Source organism: Exophiala oligosperma, assembly GCF_000835515.1.
Source record: "Exophiala oligosperma strain CBS 72588 unplaced genomic scaffold supercont1.6, whole genome shotgun sequence".
Classification (NCBI taxonomy): domain Eukaryota; kingdom Fungi; phylum Ascomycota; class Eurotiomycetes; order Chaetothyriales; family Herpotrichiellaceae; genus Exophiala; species Exophiala oligosperma.
This window is the reverse complement of record NW_015622823.1, coordinates 1506880-1528305: the sequence shown is the minus strand read 5'-3', so window position 1 is coordinate 1528305 and position 21426 is coordinate 1506880. Positions and strand designations below refer to the sequence as shown.

General features: G+C 51.6%; 8 protein-coding genes across 8 annotated transcripts; 5 read left to right on the top strand and 3 right to left on the bottom strand.

Annotated features, from left to right (window-relative positions):
- The first annotated feature begins 2275 nt into the window (after positions 1–2275).
- Positions 2276–5646, top strand: PV06_06987 (uncharacterized protein). Its single transcript, XM_016408162.1, has 2 exons — positions 2276–2388; positions 2442–5646. The coding sequence occupies exons 1-2, from the start codon at positions 2356–2358 to the stop codon at positions 5583–5585; spliced, it is 3177 nt and encodes a 1058-aa protein (XP_016261642.1). The 5' UTR covers positions 2276–2355; the 3' UTR covers positions 5586–5646.
- On the top strand, positions 5630–7277 carry PV06_06986 (uncharacterized protein). Its single transcript, XM_016408161.1, has one exon. It carries the CDS (start codon positions 6177–6179, stop codon positions 7179–7181), a length of 1005 nt encoding a protein of 334 aa, XP_016261641.1. The 5' UTR covers positions 5630–6176; the 3' UTR covers positions 7182–7277.
- A 231-nt stretch (positions 7278–7508) lies between these two features.
- PV06_06985 (uncharacterized protein) lies at positions 7509–10704 on the top strand. The gene has a single exon (XM_016408160.1). It carries the CDS (start codon positions 7772–7774, stop codon positions 10547–10549), a length of 2778 nt encoding a protein of 925 aa, XP_016261640.1. The 5' UTR covers positions 7509–7771; the 3' UTR covers positions 10550–10704.
- Positions 10705–10784: 80 nt separating this feature from the next.
- Positions 10785–12617, bottom strand: PV06_06984 (uncharacterized protein). Its single transcript, XM_016408159.1, has one exon. The coding sequence runs from the start codon at positions 12392–12394 to the stop codon at positions 11117–11119; it is 1278 nt and encodes a 425-aa protein (XP_016261639.1). The 5' UTR covers positions 12395–12617; the 3' UTR covers positions 10785–11116.
- A 258-nt stretch (positions 12618–12875) lies between these two features.
- Positions 12876–15018, bottom strand: PV06_06983 (uncharacterized protein). Its single transcript, XM_016408158.1, has 3 exons — positions 14063–15018; positions 13512–14013; positions 12876–13450 (listed from the first exon to the last, which is right to left on the bottom strand). Exons 1-3 carry the CDS (start codon positions 14797–14799, stop codon positions 13052–13054), a joined length of 1638 nt encoding a protein of 545 aa, XP_016261638.1. The 5' UTR covers positions 14800–15018; the 3' UTR covers positions 12876–13051.
- Positions 15019–15407: 389 nt separating this feature from the next.
- On the top strand, positions 15408–17602 carry PV06_06982 (uncharacterized protein). The gene is made up of 3 exons (XM_016408157.1): positions 15408–15771; positions 15825–16424; positions 16483–17602. The coding sequence occupies exons 1-3, from the start codon at positions 15660–15662 to the stop codon at positions 16878–16880; spliced, it is 1110 nt and encodes a 369-aa protein (XP_016261637.1). The 5' UTR covers positions 15408–15659; the 3' UTR covers positions 16881–17602.
- On the bottom strand, positions 16941–19189 carry PV06_06981 (beta-ketoacyl-acyl-carrier-protein synthase II). The gene is made up of 6 exons (XM_016408156.1): positions 19042–19189; positions 18792–18958; positions 18535–18714; positions 18066–18422; positions 17607–17975; positions 16941–17512 (listed from the first exon to the last, which is right to left on the bottom strand). The coding sequence occupies exons 1-6, from the start codon at positions 19091–19093 to the stop codon at positions 17351–17353; spliced, it is 1287 nt and encodes a 428-aa protein (XP_016261636.1). The 5' UTR covers positions 19094–19189; the 3' UTR covers positions 16941–17350.
- A 257-nt stretch (positions 19190–19446) lies between these two features.
- On the top strand, positions 19447–21338 carry PV06_06980 (agmatinase). The gene is made up of 3 exons (XM_016408155.1): positions 19447–19744; positions 19877–20003; positions 20141–21338. Exons 1-3 carry the CDS (start codon positions 19601–19603, stop codon positions 21145–21147), a joined length of 1278 nt encoding a protein of 425 aa, XP_016261635.1. The 5' UTR covers positions 19447–19600; the 3' UTR covers positions 21148–21338.
- Positions 21339–21426: the final 88 nt, after the last annotated feature.

Here is a 21426-nt window from a genome sequence, read left to right as displayed (position 1 = left end):
TTCCCAGTTTCTCCTCCAGTTCCAGAGCCAGGTCCAGCCGGATATGCAATAGCTTTGTCGAGCCATTGTTGGACAGGCTCAAGATCGGGGAAATCATGATGTCGGGCTGCGGCACAGCGACGCCAATCGTTCCCTCTTCCTCGACTTTTACCCCTGGTCACTTCTCCATTTTTCAGCCACATTTCTCGGTCGCCTAGGAACCACCCTGGTCTTCGTGGCAAGCTGCAGCCCCAGCAGTGGAATCCTCGCCGGAACACTGGTCCTTTCATTCCCCAGCCCGATCTATTTAGCGTAGCTCGTCGCGAGCTGAAAGACCGCCACAGCTAGCTGCATGGGTTATAGGTGTCAACAGCAAGTCCGCCTCGAGGATCTGCCCTCCATCACGTACAGTACACGACGGAATCCTGCTTCGGGCACCCGGCAGACCATGGCTCCTCCCTCCGCTGCATCGTGCAAATCATTTTTGGGTTGTACGGTTAAAGTTGATCTCGAGTGACAGCACAACGGGATGCGCACACCACATGTCCATTGTGGCTGTTTTGCAAGGACCAGACCTTCAGCCGGTAGCACCGTCTGCCAGTGCTGCCACCACATGACTTCAAGGAGTTGAACCTACAAAAGAATACAATAAACAAGTGATAAATGACGTTTGAATGTGGGAGAATGAGTGGGGTGTCTAGTCTTGGTGATTAGTGAAGCCGCCGCCTTGTACCGCTCCAAGTTGCCAGCATTCTGGCAGGCTAATCGCTTTCAGTTGGAGATCTACGTCTTAGGTGCGCTGTCCCATTCCAGGTCCGACTTCTGAGGGGAGCTAACCGAACTCGAGCCGTCCAAAGGAACATACCGCTGGAAAAGTCCGCTCATCCTGCACGCTGACGACGCTGGACGGACTCGCAGGCTGGTGCTGGTGGCGGACAAGAAGATTGGGAGGACGGACAGCTGCAGCTTGCCTTCCTAGGTCGATGTCAAGCTGCCAAATCCTTCGGCCTAGGTTGTCCTCAGTCCACTCAAGTAGCCGATTAACTGCGGTGGCCCGTGTTGTTGCCCCTGGCACGATTTCTAGCCGGGGAAGGGCGCCACACCTGAACCGAACCAGCAAGAACACTGCGTCAATAAATTAATACAGTGCTTGCAGACGAGGGCCGGCTATGTCAAGCTGGAGTCCAACCCATTATCGAATGGTGCAATCCACCAGCTGGCGCATCATCAGCTGAGATGTGTAAACTCAACTACATATAGCCTTTTTCCCTGGCCCGCACATTAGGATCATTGACAGTCGGATTTGAGGGCTCTGCTACCAGATACTCCTGCTGTCGTAATTCGCTGTTTCATGGAAAAGAGATGTGTGACGGGCCATACTCCTGTGTGCCGTCTCGATAATTAAACAGTTTGATTAAGAGCAAGCTCTCCAGCCTTGTCGTTACTGCGATCTGAGATTCACAGGGCCACCATTATCTGCTACCCGCCGCACAGTCACCTTTTGAGTCCGTGCTTAGATTCACGACACGGCACGAGGTTTTTCATTTGATTTGGTCTTCCACAAGTACTGCACGCGAGAACGGAGCCTCTAAGCTTCTCGCGGCTCCTGACATAATTTATTGGAATACGGTGTCCCAGACTTGGGACTGTGATGTGTTGGACATTCCCAACGGTGGCATTCCGTGATACGAGTAGAAATTAATTGCGCACAACTCATACGGAAGAGCACTACTTACCTTCCTACGTGAACTTGTCTGGTTGCTTTAATCCATTGTCAGATCAGTGCGGATTTCTCCTTTTGCTACATAGTGATACCAGGCTGTCGCATGCTGTCCAAAACCGTTTACAGTTGATCTCTTAACAATCACAGTCAATAAAACATCTACTTCAAGCTTTATTCGGAAAATGCTGCGGGCGTGTCTGTGAGATGCAATTAGTGATTGCTATCGTGCTCTCAATCCCCCAAGACCAAAGCATCAGACTCGGGTTTTGTAGCCGAGGCCGCAACCTTGCGTCCATACAACAATTGGTCTGTGTGTCATCATAGTCGTCTCATTATTATTCAGAGTGATTATGAGGTCTTGACTCACACCACACTTGACGTTCAAGTGGGTAGGCAAGTTACCTGGTAGGTATGGATACGAGTACGGTATTCCATCTAGGCGGAGAGGGAAGATGATTGTCAAGCTGAGGGGTCACAAGCCACATTATTCAGCCACAAATCTGGGTGTGGCTGATTGGCTCAGTTTATCCTCGCATTTTCTCAGAATTGATGCCTTTGATCAAGACCAAATGATGCTACCAGGCCATAATGCCATCTTCTGATCCCAAAGACTATGCATTGCACACTAGGCTGTACGGTCTGATCGTGCAGTCATGGGTGAGACAAGGCAGCAGGCTTTTCTACGCGTAATCCCACCCATATCTTCTCTTAATGAACTTACACTAACAGGTCGGTCTAGCTGCGTGCACCCTGCGTAGAGCTCAGTTCGACTGCGTTGAAATTTAAAGCGAATCAGGTGTCTGCCAAAGCTGTACTCCTCGCCCTCGAACCTGTTCATCATGCTTTGCAATCCTTGGGCGACGAGAATTTGCTGGACGTGAAATTGGCTGAATATGCCTTTTTTCCACTGACGCACATTTTCAACCAGTCCAAACAGTTCTCTTCCTCAGTCCTTGAACTCACCGTCAAATGTGTGCACATTCTGGTGTCTCAAGGATGGCGGGACAAGATTGCCCCAGAAATGGGCAAGCAACTACTGATTCTGATGGGATTGTTAGTCTCCCCCTCGCCTGGTCAGCGCAGCGAGCCTACTACGGATGAGCTCAAGGTTGCCTCTTTTGATTGTATATCGGACCTCGTCCTGCAACTGAGCAGGTCAGGAGCAAATGTCCTCGAAGGACCAGGTGAGAGACGCATTGTGGACCAACTCGTTTATCAACTGCTCGAGTCAATGGCAGATGCCCCATCGGATACTGTGCAAACGAGCGCAGCACAGGCCCTATTCCAAATTGTCACCTCCATCACAGACCGACCCTTGCTTGCGAGCCTGCTACCTCGTACGGTTTCCACGCTGGTTAAAGTGTTGAGACCGAGCACCGAAGCTCGTCGGACGAAAAAGGTTCTCGTGGCTTATCTGAACCTCCTCACAGTTCTTCTGAAAAATGTCCTCAATGATAGTGCTGTCTCCGGCACTACCGTTGGTAAGGCTGCTGGATCAAATGACGATGCGGTCATTCTCGATAAAGCATGGCTTGAGGCCACTGCACCGCAGATTGACATAGCCTTGGTGCAGGTGGTCAAACTCCGAACACATGACAGTCCTGATATCTCAAAAGCTCTACTCGATCTTTGCCTCATGATTATCGAAGACTGTCCCCAGACTCTGGCACTGTCACTGCCGCTGATGGTGGAGACATTAGTTGTCATTTGCCGAGCTTCAGAGTCCTCAGAGGCGAATGCGGCGCTCAGACATTTGATGATATCCAGGCAAGATATCCAGGACATCTTAAAAGCAAAGATCTACGATTGGAGCCAAGCACTCCCACGCATAATGCAAGGCAATGATGATAGGCCCAAGCAGCATATGCTTGATCAAGTTGCGACTGCTTTTCTGGCCTTGACTGACGTTTCCGAATCGACGGAGGAATTGAGTATGGCCATCGGATCTATATTGATTGACGGAGTATCTGCGGCTATTGCTTCTACATCAGCCAAATCTAAGTTGGTTAACGAGGCTCCACATGCTTCCGGTGTTGGCCTGATCCAGGATACTATGCAGATCGAGAGCAATTTTGCTCCTCTCGTGCTGAATCATCAGAGCCAGCGAGGTTCTACAAAAGCAATCAACAAGCTGGTCGATGCACTTAAAGACCATCAGTCTGCCAAAGCTATAACGCGCAACTTGATAGACCATATTCCGGATCATGACAATAACCGCAGTCTATCGGCCACGTGGCTAGCGTTGAGCTTTGTCCAAGGACCTGCTTCACAGCTCTTCGATATGGATGACTTCGTCATGGGTGAATCATCCCCTTCAGATTTATCCCTTTCCCGGCCATTCCTAATCTCCGACCTCTATGCAATGACCTTACCTTGGCTTCTGGAATCTTCAGAGTCATACAATGACGACAGCCCCGATTGGCGGCTCATCGCATTTTCTCTCGAAGCTCTCGTCTTGCAAGCAAATCAACTCGGCAAGTCGTATAGACCAGAACTGGTGGAAACATTGTTTCCTGTGTTAACTCTTCTGGGATCTCAAATTCCTATGCTTCAGCAACACGCAATGACTACCTTGAATCTTCTAGCCACAGCTTGTGGTTATCCGTCAGTATCGCAGCTGTTGATCGAAAACGTTGACTATCTCATTAACGCCCTCGCCCTCCGATTGAACTTATTCGACGTGTCGCGCGAAGGCCTTCAAGTTCTTTCCATGATGATCAGACTATGCGGCGCCAAGGTGCTGCCTTACCTCGACGACCTGATTGGCAGCATCTTTGGTGCATTAGACAACTTTCATGGGTATCCTGCTCTCGTTGAACAGTTGTTCGAGATCTTAAAGCTGGTGGTGGAGGAAAGCACGAAGCATCCCGAATTTCTTGCCATCGACTCTGGAGCTCCGTCCAAGGATCAACCAATCACCCAATACAAGACCTCTACCATTGAGGACATCATACGTGACTTACGAGCAAGAAAAGAACGAAAGAGCAAAACTGATGCTGAGCACGAGCAAGCCACATCTACACCACGTCAGCCGTGGTCGAATACACAGACAGATGTAGGTGTAGAGGACGATGGTCTACAGAATAATGGTGAGGGCGCCGAAGACGACCCTACTGGACCAGTTGATAAGAACAACGAACCTGCATTGTCAAAGTCCCATCAACTTCTTCTTAATATCGCCCAATCGACAGTACCGCATCTCTCATCTCCCTCTGATAGGGTACGACTAACTCTTCTGTCATTATTGCAAGACTTGTGTCTTCTACTTGAAAAGGACGAGAATTCGTTTCTACCACTCATCAATGCTATCTGGCCTGCAGTCATACCTCGACTAGTATCTAGCAAGGAAAATTCTATGCATGACATGCCATACACGGTCCAAGCGGCAGCCGATACAGTTGCCATGATTTGTCGGGCTGCAGGGGATTTCATGGCAAGCAGGATTGAAGAGGTATTCTCGGATATCGAGGCACTCTTTCGTCAAACTTACCACTCTGTATCAGCTTCCCAGAAAGGGCGACTTGCACACCCAAAAGGAAAGGGGCTATTGATCGACTCGATTACATCCTCTGAACAAGGCCTGGTACTGGAAGTCGGTGGCGAGCCTAGGGCCGGGGCAATCTCCAGATCTTCTGTCGAGACCACTTCAAGATCTTCCGATGCGCAAACCCTGAGTGCCTTGACTCGGCTATTTGTCTCCATCTTAACCAACGTTCGACTTTCCGAGGACAGTGCTGACAGAGTTTATAATCTACTTGCACCGTTGCTGGCTACGAGTGATGGAGAGCAGGTTAGGAAGGCGTTGTTCAGTTACAATGAAGATGCCGTGTGGCTCATTGAGCGGCACACAAAAGACTCATTTCATGAGGATAGCCATGTTTAGATTGGCATACTGCGACAACTTCGACGGCAATTATCCGGCACGTGGAATGTTGCACAGATGCGCGGCCAGCATCAGAGGCCCTTGAACAGGTATACAAAGGTGCCTAGGCTGAAAATCAAGGATACTCATGGATTTGGCGGGCCAAGCCAAGTACAGGCAGCCGCCATTTGCAACGCCGAGTAGATGAAAAGTGAGAGATTTCTCAAGTATGGGGATGGGCCGGTATTTCGGTGGTTGACGGTGGAGACGACGAGGAACTATCAAATTTCCCCATTCGGGTCTCTTTTCGGGCCTCCGGAGATAATGATTCCCACTGACGGTCATTCACGGATTTGGCATTGTCCTCAAACAGTTATTCAGCCATCTGACGCTTTGTGCACCTACACATCAAGTCAAGGCTTGGAAATCATTTCACTGTGATCGCAGGTGCCTATGTGGTGGGATATAAAATAATGGGCGCCGCCATGTACACTCGACTGGTCCGATCAATCGTTCTATTCTTGAAGACTCCAGTCAAACGGCGATTCTACCTGCCTGCTGCACACCACAATCCTCAGCCCAGGAAGATTATTTTAAGTATCTTTCATCGACATGGTCGGCTATATACAATTTCTCCGAGGCCAATTCCAGACGCCGCCTCTACCTAAGGTCGATCTAACGGGCCGCGCCATTGCGATCACTGGTGCGAATTCCGGGCTTGGACTGGAAGCCGCCAAACAATTGGTTCAGCTCAACTGTAGCACTATCGTACTGGTATGCCGCTCGCTGTCCAAAGGGGAACAGGCCAGGAAAATCATTGAAGCAACACCGAGCGGCAACGGTCAGAAGCCAAAATTCGTTCTTCTCGAGCTTGATCTCGGCTCTTTTTCCAGTGTTGTTGCCTGCGCTGAGAAATTCAAAGAACTTCCACGCTTGGATGCCGCTATTCTCAATGCTGGGGTAGAACTTCACAAGTTTTCACTGTCCGAGGGTTATGAGAGTACGATCACCGTGAATGTGATTTCGACCTTTCTCCTCGCGACCTTACTGATCCCGACATTACGACAATCAGCCACGAAATACAACATCACGCCCGTCATAGCCGTGACTGGATCAGCCGTACATTTTTGGGCCAAGACACAGGATCTTACCACTCCTCCAGACGGACAAATCCTCACAACGCTTTCCGACCCCAAGAAAACGGCCATGGGTAACGACCGATATTTCCTGAGTAAACTTCCTGTGATGCTCCTGGTGAAACGTTTTGCGAAAGTGCTCACGGCATCGGCGGAATCTGACCCTATCGGCAAGCCATTGGTCGTCATCAACAACGTCGCTCCAGGATTTTGCAATACCAATCTCTTTCAGGACGCCGGAGCAGCAGCAAAGGTCGTGGCTAAATTTGCAGCTCGATCTGGTGAACACGGGGCACGGACTCTGGTCCATGGCGGGACGGCCGGGAAGGAAACCCACGGCCAGTATCTGAGCGAATGTGAAGTCAAGCCATACAGTCCGTTTGTCAAGAGCCAGGAAGGTGATCAGACAGCAGAGAGGCTGTGGGATGAATTGAGCGTCATCTACGAGAAACTCCAGCCTGGGTGTACGAAAGAATTGTAACTTGGATGGACTGGGACATGTAAACATACGGGTAATGATCGTGGCCAATGGATAATAATCGATTTCTATTAGTGCTCAAGTTGTTCCTCTTTTTCGTTCCCCTACAATCGGTCGGATTCGACAGCAGAAGATGTTATGATAAGCATCAAGTACGTATCATCATGTTGATTCCGTACCCAAATATACTACATCCACCAAGTGTTGTTGATGTCGTTATCATGTGGAGAGTTGCGCTGTGCATGTGATGATGACTAAGTATATTTCTTGATCGCCTGAGGGTTTCGGGCAACGTTGAATCTCTGTATTTTCACGTCACCAAGCTTATTCTGTTCCTTCAATTCTTCGTCCATCGACAACCTGGATGTTGATTGTGAGATGTTAGTATCATGTATCGCATGTTACGAGTACAAGACAAATATCCATCCCAGTAATACCATCTACGCATGAAGCCTCCAATATTGGCGACAGAGACAAGAAGCCACGGGCGGCACAGGATGCCTGCTTAACACTGAACACAACCTCAATATCAATCATCTCGATTATATGAACCTGTTTGATTCTCGACACCATCAGATTAACTCGACCTTAAAATGACAACAGACTTCGCAGCCCTCACGGGCAAATTTCGCGCCAACCTCGAATCTTCGGCCAATGGAGGCAACAAAATCAATAAGCGAAACAGGCAGCCGTTATCGTGTGCGCCATGCCGATCCAAAAAGCTCAAATGTGATCGTGGCCATCCCTGTGAAACATGTATCAAAAAGGGCGACATCGAAAGCTGCACATACGGTAAAGCAACCGTCGCGCCATCAAAATCCGACTTCAGCAGCACCAACAGCACCACCAATGGCGTCAACAACAGTCGTGGAAGAGCCCAAGAAAGGCTTCGTCATCTCGAACAGCTCGTCATGCAAATGGTCGACAATAACGGCGCCGCATCTCTACTGCCATCCAACCCAAACACCATTCGCTCCGACACGACCATGAACACGGACTCGAATGCCAGCATCGCCAATGAAGGCCAATTCCACCTCGAAAACGCCACCGAGTCCCGCTACGTCGGCTCGACTCACTGGTCCGCCATCCTGCAAAACATCCAAGAACTCAAATCAGCCTTACACGTCAGCCCTGGCTCTGAAGAGACTCACGTGTCTGTAGCCAGCAGTGGCAGTGGTGGTGACGGGCCCAGTCAACCCGACGATGTTGTAGACGACACCACACTCGATAGCGACCCGCCTGAGCATGAGGAGGAAACCCTCTTCGCCGCCCCATCCGGACTGACAATTTCCCACATCCTCTCGACCTCTCTGCCATCACGCGAACAAGTGGACCGGCGTCTCTCGACCTACTTCAACAGTACGTACATGGTGATACCGTTCATCCACACGTGGGAGTTTCAACACCGGTACGAAGCCTTCTGGGCCAACCCCTTGGACACGTCGCCGTTCTGGCTGAGCATTTTGTTCTGCATATGTTGCATGTCCGCCACGCTATCAGAGGCCGTGGGCACCGAACCACCCACGCCGGACGACGGGCCCTCGCCGCGGTCGACGTTCCTCAGCGCGAGCCGTCAGTGTCTGCGGTTGGGCGGCCTGACTCGATTGAAGCGTTTCGGCATAGAAGCCTTCGCCCTGTACACGCAGTGTCTGTACATCCAGACGCTCGACCCGTCCGGCGAGACGGCACTGATCTGGGCCATGCTCGTCCGCCAGGCGTACAGGGGCGGCTACCACCGAGACAGCAGCCACTTTGCGTCCAGCTTCACCGTGTTCGAGGCCGAAATGCGGCGTCGCGTCTGGGCCATGCTGCGGCAATTCGACCTGATGATTTCGTTCCAGTTGGGTCTACCCAACCAGATCCCCCCTGGCAGCTGGGACACGCAGGATCCCCGAAATCTGTTGGATGCCGATTTCGACGAGTCTTCGACCGAGCTGCCGCCCGGCCGTCCCGAGACCGAAGCGACACAGATCCTCTACTTCATCGTCAAGTCCCGACTGATGACGAGTTTTGGCAAGGTGACGGCTCACTCTCTGTCCTTCCGCGACGTGAGCCAGGCCGACGTCATGGCGTTGGACCGCGAGGTGCGAGCCGTCCACGCCACGGTCCCCGACATCTTGCGGATCCGGCCCATGAGACAATCTTTCGCCGACCCGGCCTATCTGGTCATGGTCCGGTTGAACTGCGAGTTCTTGTTTCAAAAGTCCCTTTGCGTCCTACACAGAAAGTACATGACCATGACCGACCCCGTCACGGGCGAGTACAGTTTCCCGGAGAGCATCACCGCTTGCGTCGACGCGGCCTCGGCCATCAGCCGACACATGCTCGACCTCCACAAGGAGTTCAAGCCGGGGGGTCAGTTGTACGACGGTAGGTGGATGTTGAGCAGTTTCACAATGAACGACTTCTACCTCGCCAGCATCGTCCTGTGTCTGGCGGTCAGTACCTGGAAGAACCGTCACCCGGGGCGCAATGTAGAGGTCGACGCCGACCAGCGCACCAAGGACGTTTACGCCTTGTTGGGGTCCGCCTTCACCATCACGGTCGACTTGAGCCCGACGAGTCGAGAAGCGAGACGAGTCTCGGACGTTCTCAGGGTCGTGCTCGACGGGGTTGGTACGGCGACAACTCGAAAGATGACGAGCACGTTGCAACATCGATCCAGAAATCGATCAATTACAAGAGTTGCCGGTTCAGATGACGACGCCGCCGCCGCCGCCGGTTCGACATCGCAGAGGGTATCTGCCGATTGTCTGTTTCCTTCCACGGAATTGACAAGGAAACAATTTGGAGAGTGGCCTCAGCTTCATCAACAGCAACGACGGCAACAAGATGACAAGAATGGACAAGGTCAACAAAATGTATTTGTCGACGTTCACGAATTTAATCTCACTCCGTTGTCATTAAGTGAGAATGTGTCACAACAACAGCAGCACCAGCACCAGCACCAGCACCGGCACCGGCAGCAGACGCAACAACAAGAAACAAAACCCACAGATGATTGGACTTTGAGTCCCAATCGATTCAGTTCTACATTGCCATTTCAGCTTGCTTTCCAGACGACCCCCGGAGGAGGGATGTCACAAGGAAACGGTACGGGCGGCGTTAATACGGTGTCGTCTTCGTCAGAATACACTTCCATCGGTACCACCTCGAGTACGAGTCATACTACGAACGGACCCGATACGTTCATGACGACGACAGATACAAATACAAACACAAATACAAACCTGAACATGAATCCCATGAACATGGACATCGATTGGGCTTTCTTGGACCAGTGGATGGCGGCCCCCAACGATACGACGACCATGCCCATCTCTGGAGGGGATCAGGATTGGATGAATTCCGAGTTTAGATTTCCGAGTTGAGGACACCACCTGGCTAGGTAAATAAAGATTACGACCATTCAACGATTCAATCAATTTCAAATCATGGCCAACACGGAAATATAATATTATTCTCAACATTGGCATTCATGAAGAGAACCAAGGACGGCGAAACTATCAAGGGGTATCATGCTGGCTTTTTGCTTCGTCTTCTTCTTCTTCTTCTTCTTCTTCTTCTTCTTCTTCTTCTTCTTCTTCTTCTTCTTCTTCTTCTTCTCTGTTTGCCTACTTCCATTTCCCTTGCTTGTATTGTAGAATTCTGAGCCAAAAAAACACTCCACTCCAGTGCCATTGCCATTGCCATTGCCGTTTTCACTGCAAAATCCATCCCCCTGAATGCCACGATACTCCGTTCCAATAATCCTATACCGCCGACGCTTTGCCCATAAAACAAATCATAACTTCCACCTTTCTTTCACGCCCGGAATGCCGTCGTCTGGTTACCTTGGCCATGCTGCACTAGTGAATACCTAAATCGCCCAAAATCTGATTTGCCAAAGACAATGCTCGCACTCTCGATCCCTTCCATTTTCCGTCATCGATACTCATTCACTTCCCTCCTGGCCTAGGAGCTTGTTTCTTTTCTTGGTCCGCATTGCGCGATTTCCAAGCCGTGCGAATATCATTGGCGCTCGAAAGCAGATCATCTTCCGTGATGTGATCCTCGATAGACTCAATGACGCTTTGATAAGTGGTGACGTGGTTGGCGTCAGTCTTGTCGTCGCGAAATCGGTGAAAGCGCCAACGCCTTGTCTGGCCCGAGCCATTTGTAGCTTCATTTGCATGTGCATTGACGTTCTCACCGTTCATACCATCGGATGAGTCGGTGCTCGCCATATCTTTGGTGAGATCTTCTTGATAGCACTCGACGATAATATCTTGCAAAGGCTTCCTTCGTGCCTTCCAATCTTCCCACTCGGAGGGCATCACGTGCAGGTCGCCGACGTGCGCATAGTCTGCACCGTTGCCGTGGTAGATGTATAGACCGAACCGAACTGGGAGGGCATCGTAATCCATTTGTGGAGATCGGTCGGGGTCCTCGTTGTCAGGTTCATACGTGGCCCATTCGATGTGCATTAGAAAGTCGACCGTGTTTTCCTCCGGCGGCTTCCACTTGAGAATGTGCTCGTCCGTCCCGAACTTGTACGGTGTGTTTTTACATGTGAAGATCAGGCCGTCGTTGCCATGTAACTTCTTGACCCGGGGGATGATGTCCTTGAACATTTTTTCCAAGGCATAGCTGAACTCGGTGGCCTTGTCTTCGATGACGAAGGCTTGGTGGATTGACGGATCCTGTTTCAGCATGGCGTGGTAGGGCTTGAGCACGTATGACTTGCAGTAGGCGAGGCGCTTGTCCAGAGGTCTCTGCATCAGGCTGTTTCCATCAAGGACGAGGCAGTCGAAGATCAGGAACTTCACCACCGGCGGTTTGTCGGGGTACTGGTCTTCGACCAACTCGCCATCGAGGATGGTGTCTGTATGGAAACGTTTGAATGTCGGGTCTTCGTGGTGAGGAAAGTGTAGGCCGGGGACATAGTAGTAATCGTTCTTCCGGTCGATCAGGTAGTGGATGTCTCGTTCGCCGTCTCGAGTAAGATACATCAGGTAGCGCATGCCATCCGTCTTTTCACACACGTAGTAGTCCTCTCTTTTCAGTTCTGTGATGTGTTTGGCCGCGAACGACACTGGTTGGGCGCCAGGAAAGTTCCTGTTTCTGCGACCCAGTAGTTCTGCAACCTCTCCTTGAAACTGGCGTTGGAGGTCATGACCAGCCCATCGTCCGCCGACACGAGCAATCAGCGAACCCGGGTCCATATGAGAATCCATCTTTCAAGTCCGTGATCGAGGTGGAGACGTGTTCAAGGCATCATAAGAGGCATGAGGATGAAGTTTGGTGCGGTTCTGAGTGGCAGGAGGCAGAAGGAAATCCAAAGATGAGGAGATGTGGGACGGTGGAAATTTAGAGAAGAATGGTTCTTTGTGTAAATCGATCGTCAATTGTATTGAATTGTGTGGACTGTTGAACAAGGGATACAAACACTTTCGAGGGTGAGGCTGGCCTTGTGTCTGTGTCTTGTGTTTGCCCGCACTGCGTTTCCCACCGAAAAGTACAGGTCACGTGGATACGAGCATACTTAGTCAGCACGATGCTTGAGGAATGATGCCCCTAGGCCTTTTACTGAATCCCTACCAGATGTAGTAACCCAACTTTCCTCTTTAAGCGATTGATGAGGGTTTTGCTCAGCCAACAATGACTGAACGAATATTTAGGAAAAGAATTGGGGATTGATGCCTGGGGATAGACACGTGGGCCTACTGAAAATGGTAACCTAGCCTTCCTCTTTAAGCAATTTGAGAGCGATCTGCTCAGCCAGCAAGACATTAATGCCTAAACATCATGGCTGGGTGTATGCCTGAGGATGGATGCCCCATACCGAGTACCACCTTCTAATACTTTAGGTACGGAGTGCGTCCATTTCCCCCCTATTTTCTACCCAGAGCCTTCTCGATCTCTACCAGTGCGGCAAGGACCTTCTCATCATAGCTTCTTCTTCCAATGATCTGCAGACTGACCGGTGCGTCCAAGTACTTCTCCGGTGAGTACATCTCGTACACAAATTTATCCTCTGCGTTCTTGGGCACGTAGTCAAGATCCTTTTTGTCCTTTTCCTGGTCAACGGTGGTCACTGGGAACACGGCACCGGGGTAGTCTAATAGATTCCAGGTAGAAGTATAACCCCAGTATCGCGACTGTTCGTGAGGAGTTGCTGCGCCAAAGGAAGGTGGGCAGAGGATGACATCTACCTCTCGGCCATCGTCTTTACCTGTCTCTGTCCAAGCACGCGCGTACCGCTCTCGGTATGCGTCTCTTTCAGCAACAAGCTAGAAGAAAATATCAGCCATCCAAAGTCACGAAAGCGGGGATTATTGAGAAAAAACCGACCTTCCACAATTCATGCATGTTGTAGTTCTTCGCCGCCGGTTGTTCATGGATGATGAACTTGGTTAGAGGCAGTATTGGTTCGCCGGCCTCCTCTATCCTACCAAGAGTCTCAGCTCCTCCGTCAGGCCAGTAGAGACCTGCAGTGATTTCCCAATTTTTCTTATGGTCTAATTTCGTGCAGTCCCACTCGACCACTTCCATACCTGCAGCCTTGCACGCTTCGGATACTTCCTTCAAGGCCCGTATCATTGGTGGATGGGGCTTGACAACACCGTCCCACCACTGTACAGCAATCTTCAAAGGCTTTGTGAACTGGTAAGGAGTCCACACCTTGGCAGTGAGGCCAGGATCAAGTCTCCACGGTTTCGCGGCTAGGGCGACCTTCATGAACAGCTCCAGCGAGTCACGATTTGTAGCCATGGGTCCCAGAGTCGAGTGGATGGTTTCCTTGCCAATCATGTGAGTTCTCTGACCACTCGACGGAAGACGTTTCGTGGTTGGTCTATTGATCTGTCAGTCACGCAGTTCTCGTCCGCCGGAAGTCTTCATACTTGAAACCATATATGCCAGTATGCGCAGCTGGACATCGAATACTGCCACCGATGTCTCCCCCAACACCGAGCACGCTACCTCGAAAGCCGATCAAAGCCGACTCGCCTCCACTGCTCCCTCCCGGTGTCAAGTTCCGATTGTAAGGGTTGACCGTCCTGCCATAGATGTTGGATTCTGTCTCGAGGTGCATGATGGTTTGCGGCTGCGTCGTTCTGGCGAAGAAAACACATCCGGCGTCATACAAGATGTCATAAAGCAGGATAGACCCTTGAGGCATTCCGATCCAAGCGACGTAAGAGGCGTTGGCAACCCCATTCTTGGACTTGGAGCCATGGTGCTCTTTGGTACTGATGGGCAATCCGTGGAGTGGTCCCAGGGGTTCTGGCAAAGAGTCGAGGTATCGTGCTCGCTCGATAGCCTCATCCCAGAGAAGCTCAGTCAAACAGTTGGTTGCGTGCTGGGCCAGGGCTGCTCGTCGCAGAAAGGCCCTTGTAACTTCTTCTGATGAGAGTTCTCGACTTTGTAGCTTTGCTAGCAATTCGATCGCAGACTTTCCCGTGAGTTCGAGTTCTCGTGGGGTCAGGATGGCCTGAGCAAGTCCCTGCGAGTTTTGCGGAAGCTTATCTGGCAACCCTTGTAGAGGAGGATCAACGCGTGCAACCGAGTCGTCGCGAATCTTCCTCGGTATCTTTACCTTTTCTTCCCAAGGCTGCTTGACTCCGGTATTTGTAGCCATGGCCGCACTATCGCTCGGTCTGTTGGTCTATATCGAATTGATCGTCACTCACAGGCGTCTACGAATAAGAAATGAAAGAACACGAACAACTTGTAATCTGTCTAGGAACCGGGGTATCGAAGAAGAGTACACGTGACGGATATGGCCGCTTTGTCTCGGTTTAGTCGGTAGAACTGCCGGTAAACTGGGGTTGTTGTAGCAGCAGATATAAACCCTCTTATACCAGAGTTGCGTGTGGTAGAGCTAGAGTCAATCAGGCAGGTACAGGCTACCCGGTGCATTTGTATTGGTCTCACCAGGCCGGTCAACACGTGCCTCACTCTCCATCAGTCTTCAGAGCTTTAGGAAATAAGTTACCATTCGAATGCGAGTTCGAGAGACCCTAGTAGTTCCTTTCAACTCGGCCAATATGTCTGATGTCGCCGAAACCTGTTACTATCTCAATGAGTACTCCGTACGGTACCTCGGTAATCCTCCAAGAGAATGGCTTAGTCAGGATATATTCAGTCACGTGCGATATTCGCTAAAGTTGCCTATCTTCGAACCCGTGGGGATGTCTCCCTGCGCCTCCAGTTCTAAGGCGTGTTTGTATGGACGACCGCGAGTCACGAATCATTAATTGAATGCGCCCATCGAACTTACAGTCAAGGCAAACGGCAGGCACACTTCTGTAGTTGCCTATCATGTCGAGAACCATCAGAACCGTTTGAAACTCCATCTCGATCGCCTTTTTATCCATGAGAATCTGCACATCGTCCACGCTGTTTCGTGGTTTCCGACAAATGCGATTGGTATCATCTCCTCTATCACAATAGTGGCCGTCCTTTATCTTCTCAACACTCTCCCCCGCGAGCTCCAAGATGAGCAGTCTCATCGCCGCCTCCGGCTACAAATTCAGCAAGGCCGATAGAAAGTTGGGCAAGAAAAAGCTGAAATCACAGAAGCAGGTCAAGAAGGACAGTGAGACGAATGGCATGATTTCCTGTACAGTGGCGGCCGTGCAAACACTAACACGATACACGCAGGCATTAAAAATGGCTCTTCTCAAGCCCCTTCGCCGGTCATGCCCAAGTTCGACGAAGAAACCATGGCCAACTTTCCCAGCGGCAAACCAGAGCCTCTCGACACGCTGGTTTGTAAGCATTGCAAGAAAGCGATCTTAAAGCGTACGGCCAAGGGACATGTCGCTTTATGTCTCAAGACCAAACAAGAGAAGGCGCGCAAGAAGAAAGAGGCACGCGAGGCAGCGCAGAGAGCCAAAGAACGAGCCGAAAGAGCTGACGATGATGATGACGACGACGACGAGTCGAAAGCCGGCGATCGCAAGGCGAACGCAGAAGACGATAAAAAGGGTAAAAAGCGGAAAGCCGACGGTGATGATGACAAGGAGCCGAAAAAGAAGAAAACCAAAAAAGAAGAGGCCAAGGCCAAGGCACCCAAGCCTAAAGGCCCTGTGGATGTTGAGAAGCAGTGCGGTGTTATTTTGCCAAACGGTGCTCAGTGCGCGAGAAGTCTGACTTGCAAATCGCATAGTATGGGTGCTAAGCGGGCGGTTCCGGGCAGGAGCCTGCCTTATGATATGTTGCTGGCGGCGTATCAGAAGAAGAATCAAGCACGACAGCAGAGTAAGTGTTCGCAGCGTCTTCATGGTATATGGCGGTCGCTGACATGTTTGTGTTAAAGAAGCAGCAATTGACGCGAATGCACCGGCTCTCCTGGACGACGATATTGATCCGGCACTGGCTGGCCCAGTCGATTCTGACGAGGAAAAAGATGCGGTCATGTCAGCAATAGCAAGGAGTCTGGCAAATCCTCAACCACTGGTTACGCACTCTTTAATACCACGAAGGCGGCAATACCAAATGGTTCGATTCCGAGAGCAACTTTCCAATGCGATGAGCGGGAATAGAGGCGCAGGCTTATTCAGTGTGCCAGCCGAAGCTGCCAGGATCACGATCCCGGGATCTGCAACAAATGAGTCCTTTCCACAATCAATGAGTGCTTCATCTGCACCGACTGGAGTCGGTATGGCTCAACCGGGTCTGCGAACGCCTCGGAAGGCCTCCATCGATGTATCATGAACAGTCTTTTGACGCAAAGGAGAAGCTTACAGAGGATCATTGATGATCAAGGCAGAAACGGTCTACAGCGGTCATGACTAAGTGGTGATGGCAATGTCCAGGGTGATTCTTCAACCAAAGACCGTCCCAGACATCACCAGCACATTGTACAATTCCTAAGTATGAGATTCGATGAGGGCGTTCACTCAGACGTCAATCATCCTGATCACCGAGAAGGACATGACCGGATTGAGGGACCTATTCCAAACGCCAATCAAGACTCATGGGTGTAACAGAAGCACTTTCTGCTCACCCCATCCCCCAACAGGATATTCTCTCGTTGGCCTTTGGCGCTCACGGTGAGAGCGACATGATACTCCTTTTAGATATCAGGAGTACTTGGGTGGAATTCCAACCATTTTTGTATATGGACGTTCCCATCTGAAGGGAAAGCCATACTGCTACACTATCCGATATCGTTCAGGCGAAGCCTAGGTATATTCCTTGAAGCAAAGGCTAGCATTTGTTCCACCAAAGCCAAAACTATTGGTGAGGGCAACTTGAACATTGGCCTGTTGTGCGGTATTGGCAACATAGTTGCAATTGAAGCCTTTGTCGGGCGAGACGAGATTTATCGTCGGAGGGATGACCTTCTGAGAATAAATGTGTCTGTTAAAATGGCAATGCCCCAATGTACAACTCGTAGTTTCAAGTGTGAATGAATGATCAAGGGGGGGTTTGACATACCTCGTGTATTGTTAGTATAGTGAAGAGGGCCTCTACGGCACCGGCGGCGCCCAAAAGATGACCGATGGCGCCCTTTGTGCTGCTGAGGGTGACTTCGGACGACTTTTGCCTCCCTTGTTCCCCGAGCATGAGAGTCTCGATCGCCTTGTTTTCTGCGGCGTCCCCCAGAGGGGTCGAGGTCGCGTGGGCGTTGACGTAGTCGACGGCGGAAGGGGGGAGTTGAGCCTGCCGCAGAGCTTTCTTCATCGCGAGAAGGGGTCCCCTCCCGTCCTCTCTGGGTGCAGTGAGGTGGTGGGCGTCTGCCGAGTTGCCGTAACCCACGAGTTCGGCGTAGATCCGGGCACCTCTGGATTTGGCATGTTCGAGTTCCTGTGGGACACAGAAAGAAAAAGGAGAGGACCATGTCAGTGGACAGTGGTAGAAATGGAGTCCAGTTGCAATGGTAGGATGGTGACTAACCTCTAGCACGACGCAAGCGGCACCTTCGCCAATCACGAAGCCGTCTCGATCCTTGTCAAATGGTCTTGAGGATGCACGAGGCTCGTCGTTGAACGCGGTGGCCAGACTACGGGATCTGGCGAAACCGCCCAGGGCGAGCGGATGGACACAGGCTTCGGCTCCTCCGGCGATCATGACATCCGCTTCGCCCGACTTGATAAATCGTGAAGCGTCGCCCAGGGAATGTGCTCCCGTCGTACATGCCGTGGTCACGGCGTGGTTGGGGCCCTGTAGACCATATTTCATTGATATGTGTCCCGCTCCAAGGTTGATGAGGAGGCGTGGAACGAACAGGGGATGGATTTTGCGGTATTGTTTCTGTTCAGACAATCAAAGGAAGGATATTGTCAGTCTCGGTCTCTCTCTCTCCCTCTCCCCCACCCCAGGGATTTCCACCGAACTGAGGCGGTGATATTGGTGGTTTGCTTACTTGTTGAGCATAAGCCACTGAAGTATCGTATAGCTCTTCAAGGTTACCGATACCAGAACCAAGACATACACCAGTCATTTCAGGGTCAAGACCTTTTCCGTCCTCGAACCCGGCATCTTTGAGAGCTTCAGATGAAGCTGCCAGACCGTATTGCGCAAACTTTGCCGTCTGTCTGAGTTCCTGGACAGTCTTGTTCAGCGAGTGGCCTTGCAGCAAACGCCGGATTCTATCGAGGGACCAAGCAGGGTCTGTCTTACTGTAGGTGTGACGTGGTCTTTGGCCTGCCAGGATCCCTTTTGTGAAGTGTCGACGGGAACTAGACCTGCAACTTGACTCGGGATGGCTTTGAATTCATCACCCAGGTGTCTGGTCGTGACGATGCCACATTCACCATTGATGAGGCGTTGCCATGTTTGACGGACGCCTTTATTATCGACGATTAGTTATTTGATCAGTCGTTGTAGGTGTAAGGGCGTGTGAAATGTAGTGTGGTGTATGCATACATACCAACTCCCAAGGGCGTCACAGCTCCCAATCCAGTCACCACCACTCTGCGCATCGCATCGCATCGTCTATTCTTGACAAGAGGAAACCGAGTATGAGCCGTCAATACGATCAATCCGGTAACCGACTCCGAAGAGACCAATAGTTCTCGTTATGTCTGTTCGAACTGTCATAGTAAGCAAAAAAACAACAAATGTGACCCGGAGATTCCCGCCTCTTTTTGGAACTCGCTGACACCTTCACTTTTTATTTTTCTTGCCTCCCGCACACACCACCATCAACCACTCGCCAATTGGAAGATCCAGGTCCACGCCCTTTTTTTGTACACACCATCGAATGACATGCCAGAATTCAAGGATCAAGTAATCGATAGGGTCTCTCCTTCTGCCGATTGATACCTCGTACATACAAAAGATGGAGATATTTTTCTCGTTTTAGGTATTTACTTATCACTTGTTCCTTGTTCCTTGTTCCTCTCATCACGACGGTCATCTTTCTTTATATTCAACGCCCGACGTACTGTCCAGAGTGAGTGAGGACATCAGTCCCATCCGTCGACAAGATGAGGTTCTCATCTTTGACGCTCTCGACTTTCGCCGCTCTCCTCCAGTACAGCAGTGCATCATTTTATGATAACCCCAAGGTCGAAATTCGATCTGAGAAGGAAATTCCTCTTGACGAATTGAAGGCAAAATGGGACTTTGATGTAAGTTCTTTTCTGTCTATCTATTTGCTTGCATTGAAAAGAAATGGCCAAGAGATATGGCTTCTCGGGTGGAAAAGAAAGAACTATGCACTTCGAAGAACATGGATATTAAGTCTATCCCAATACATATAGTGGTCATTCTCCGGCATCTCGACATTCGGCCATCTTAAGCATGTCAAATGCCTCACGGCACCGTACGAGCCTTTCGACATTGGTATTCTCGGAGCTCCCTTTGACACTGCCGTGAGCTACCGACCTGGTGAGTACACACTTTCTCCTGGTCAACGATATCAGAACAGTCCGTTTCCGGTTGCTTGCTATACATCTCGAAAATTGTGACGATCTATCGCACCTCTCTACATTGCGTACGTGTCTTACTAACACCATCCATCCAAGGCGCTCGATTCGGCCCACGAGCTATCCGTGCGGCGTCCGCTCGTCAAACCTCTTTCCGAGGATTCAACCACCGCGCGGGCATGAACCCATACCAGTCGTGGGCGTCGATCCTCGATTGCGGTGACATCCCCGTCACGCCCTTCGACAACGCCCTGGCCCTGCACCAGATGACCACGGCCTACACCGAACTCATCTCCCGCCGGCCTCTGTCCTACACCAACCCGCCCTCCCACACCCACCCGAAACTCATCTCGCTCGGCGGCGACCACAGCATCGCGCTCGCGGCTCTGCGGGCCCTCGAGAAGGTGCACCGACGGCCCATCGCCGTCCTCCACTTCGACGCCCACCTCGACACGTGGCACCCGGGCGCGTACCCGTCGGTGTGGTCGACGACCCCGACGCAGGCCGACTTCACCCACGGCACCATGTTCTGGGTGGCGTCCGAGGAGGGCCTGATCGCCAACGGCTCGTCGGTGCACGCGGGCCTGCGGACCCGCCTGTCGGGCAACGAGTGGGGGGACTACGACAACGACGAGCGGCAGGGGTTCCTGCGGATCGAGGCCGACGACATCGACGCCGTGGGGGTCTCCGGGATCATCGAGCTCATCATGGAGCGCATGGGCACCGAGACGCCCGTCTACCTCAGCGTCGACATCGACGTCATCGACCCGGGCCTCGCCCCGGGCACCGGCACCCCGGAACCGGGGGGCTGGACGACGCGCGAGCTCATCGCCATCCTGAGGGGCATCGAGGGCCTCAACGTCGTCGGGGCCGACGTCGTCGAGGTCGCGCCCGCGTACGACGGCATGGGGGAGGCCACCGCCCTCGCGGGCGCCCAGGTCGCCTACGAGATCCTCACGAGCATGGTCAGGCGCGGCCTGCGCGAGCGCGGCGAGGACGTCGTCCTGGCCAAACCCGGCAACTCCAAGATCCTGGAAAAGGCGAAGCAAAAGGCCATGGCCAATGGCAAGGTCAAGCCCGACACCAAGGCCAAGGACGAACTTTGAGAGGGGGGCTCGGGGCTACGCCCTGGTAAATAGTCCTGGACGTGGCTGCACTCAATACGTAGGTGATGCATTCACGTACCACGAGTCCGCACTTCCAGTTTAAGCATTGCAAAACGCCAAAGATAAATTTCGAAACAGAATGACCTTCTTCCTTTAAGAAGAAGAAGAAAAACCTCTCGGCCATGTTACTTTTATTATCATCAGTATCCGCAACAGTATCAGCAGAGTAGCCTCCGTCAACTCCTTCCCCCCCCCCCCCCCCCCCCCCGCCACATCGTC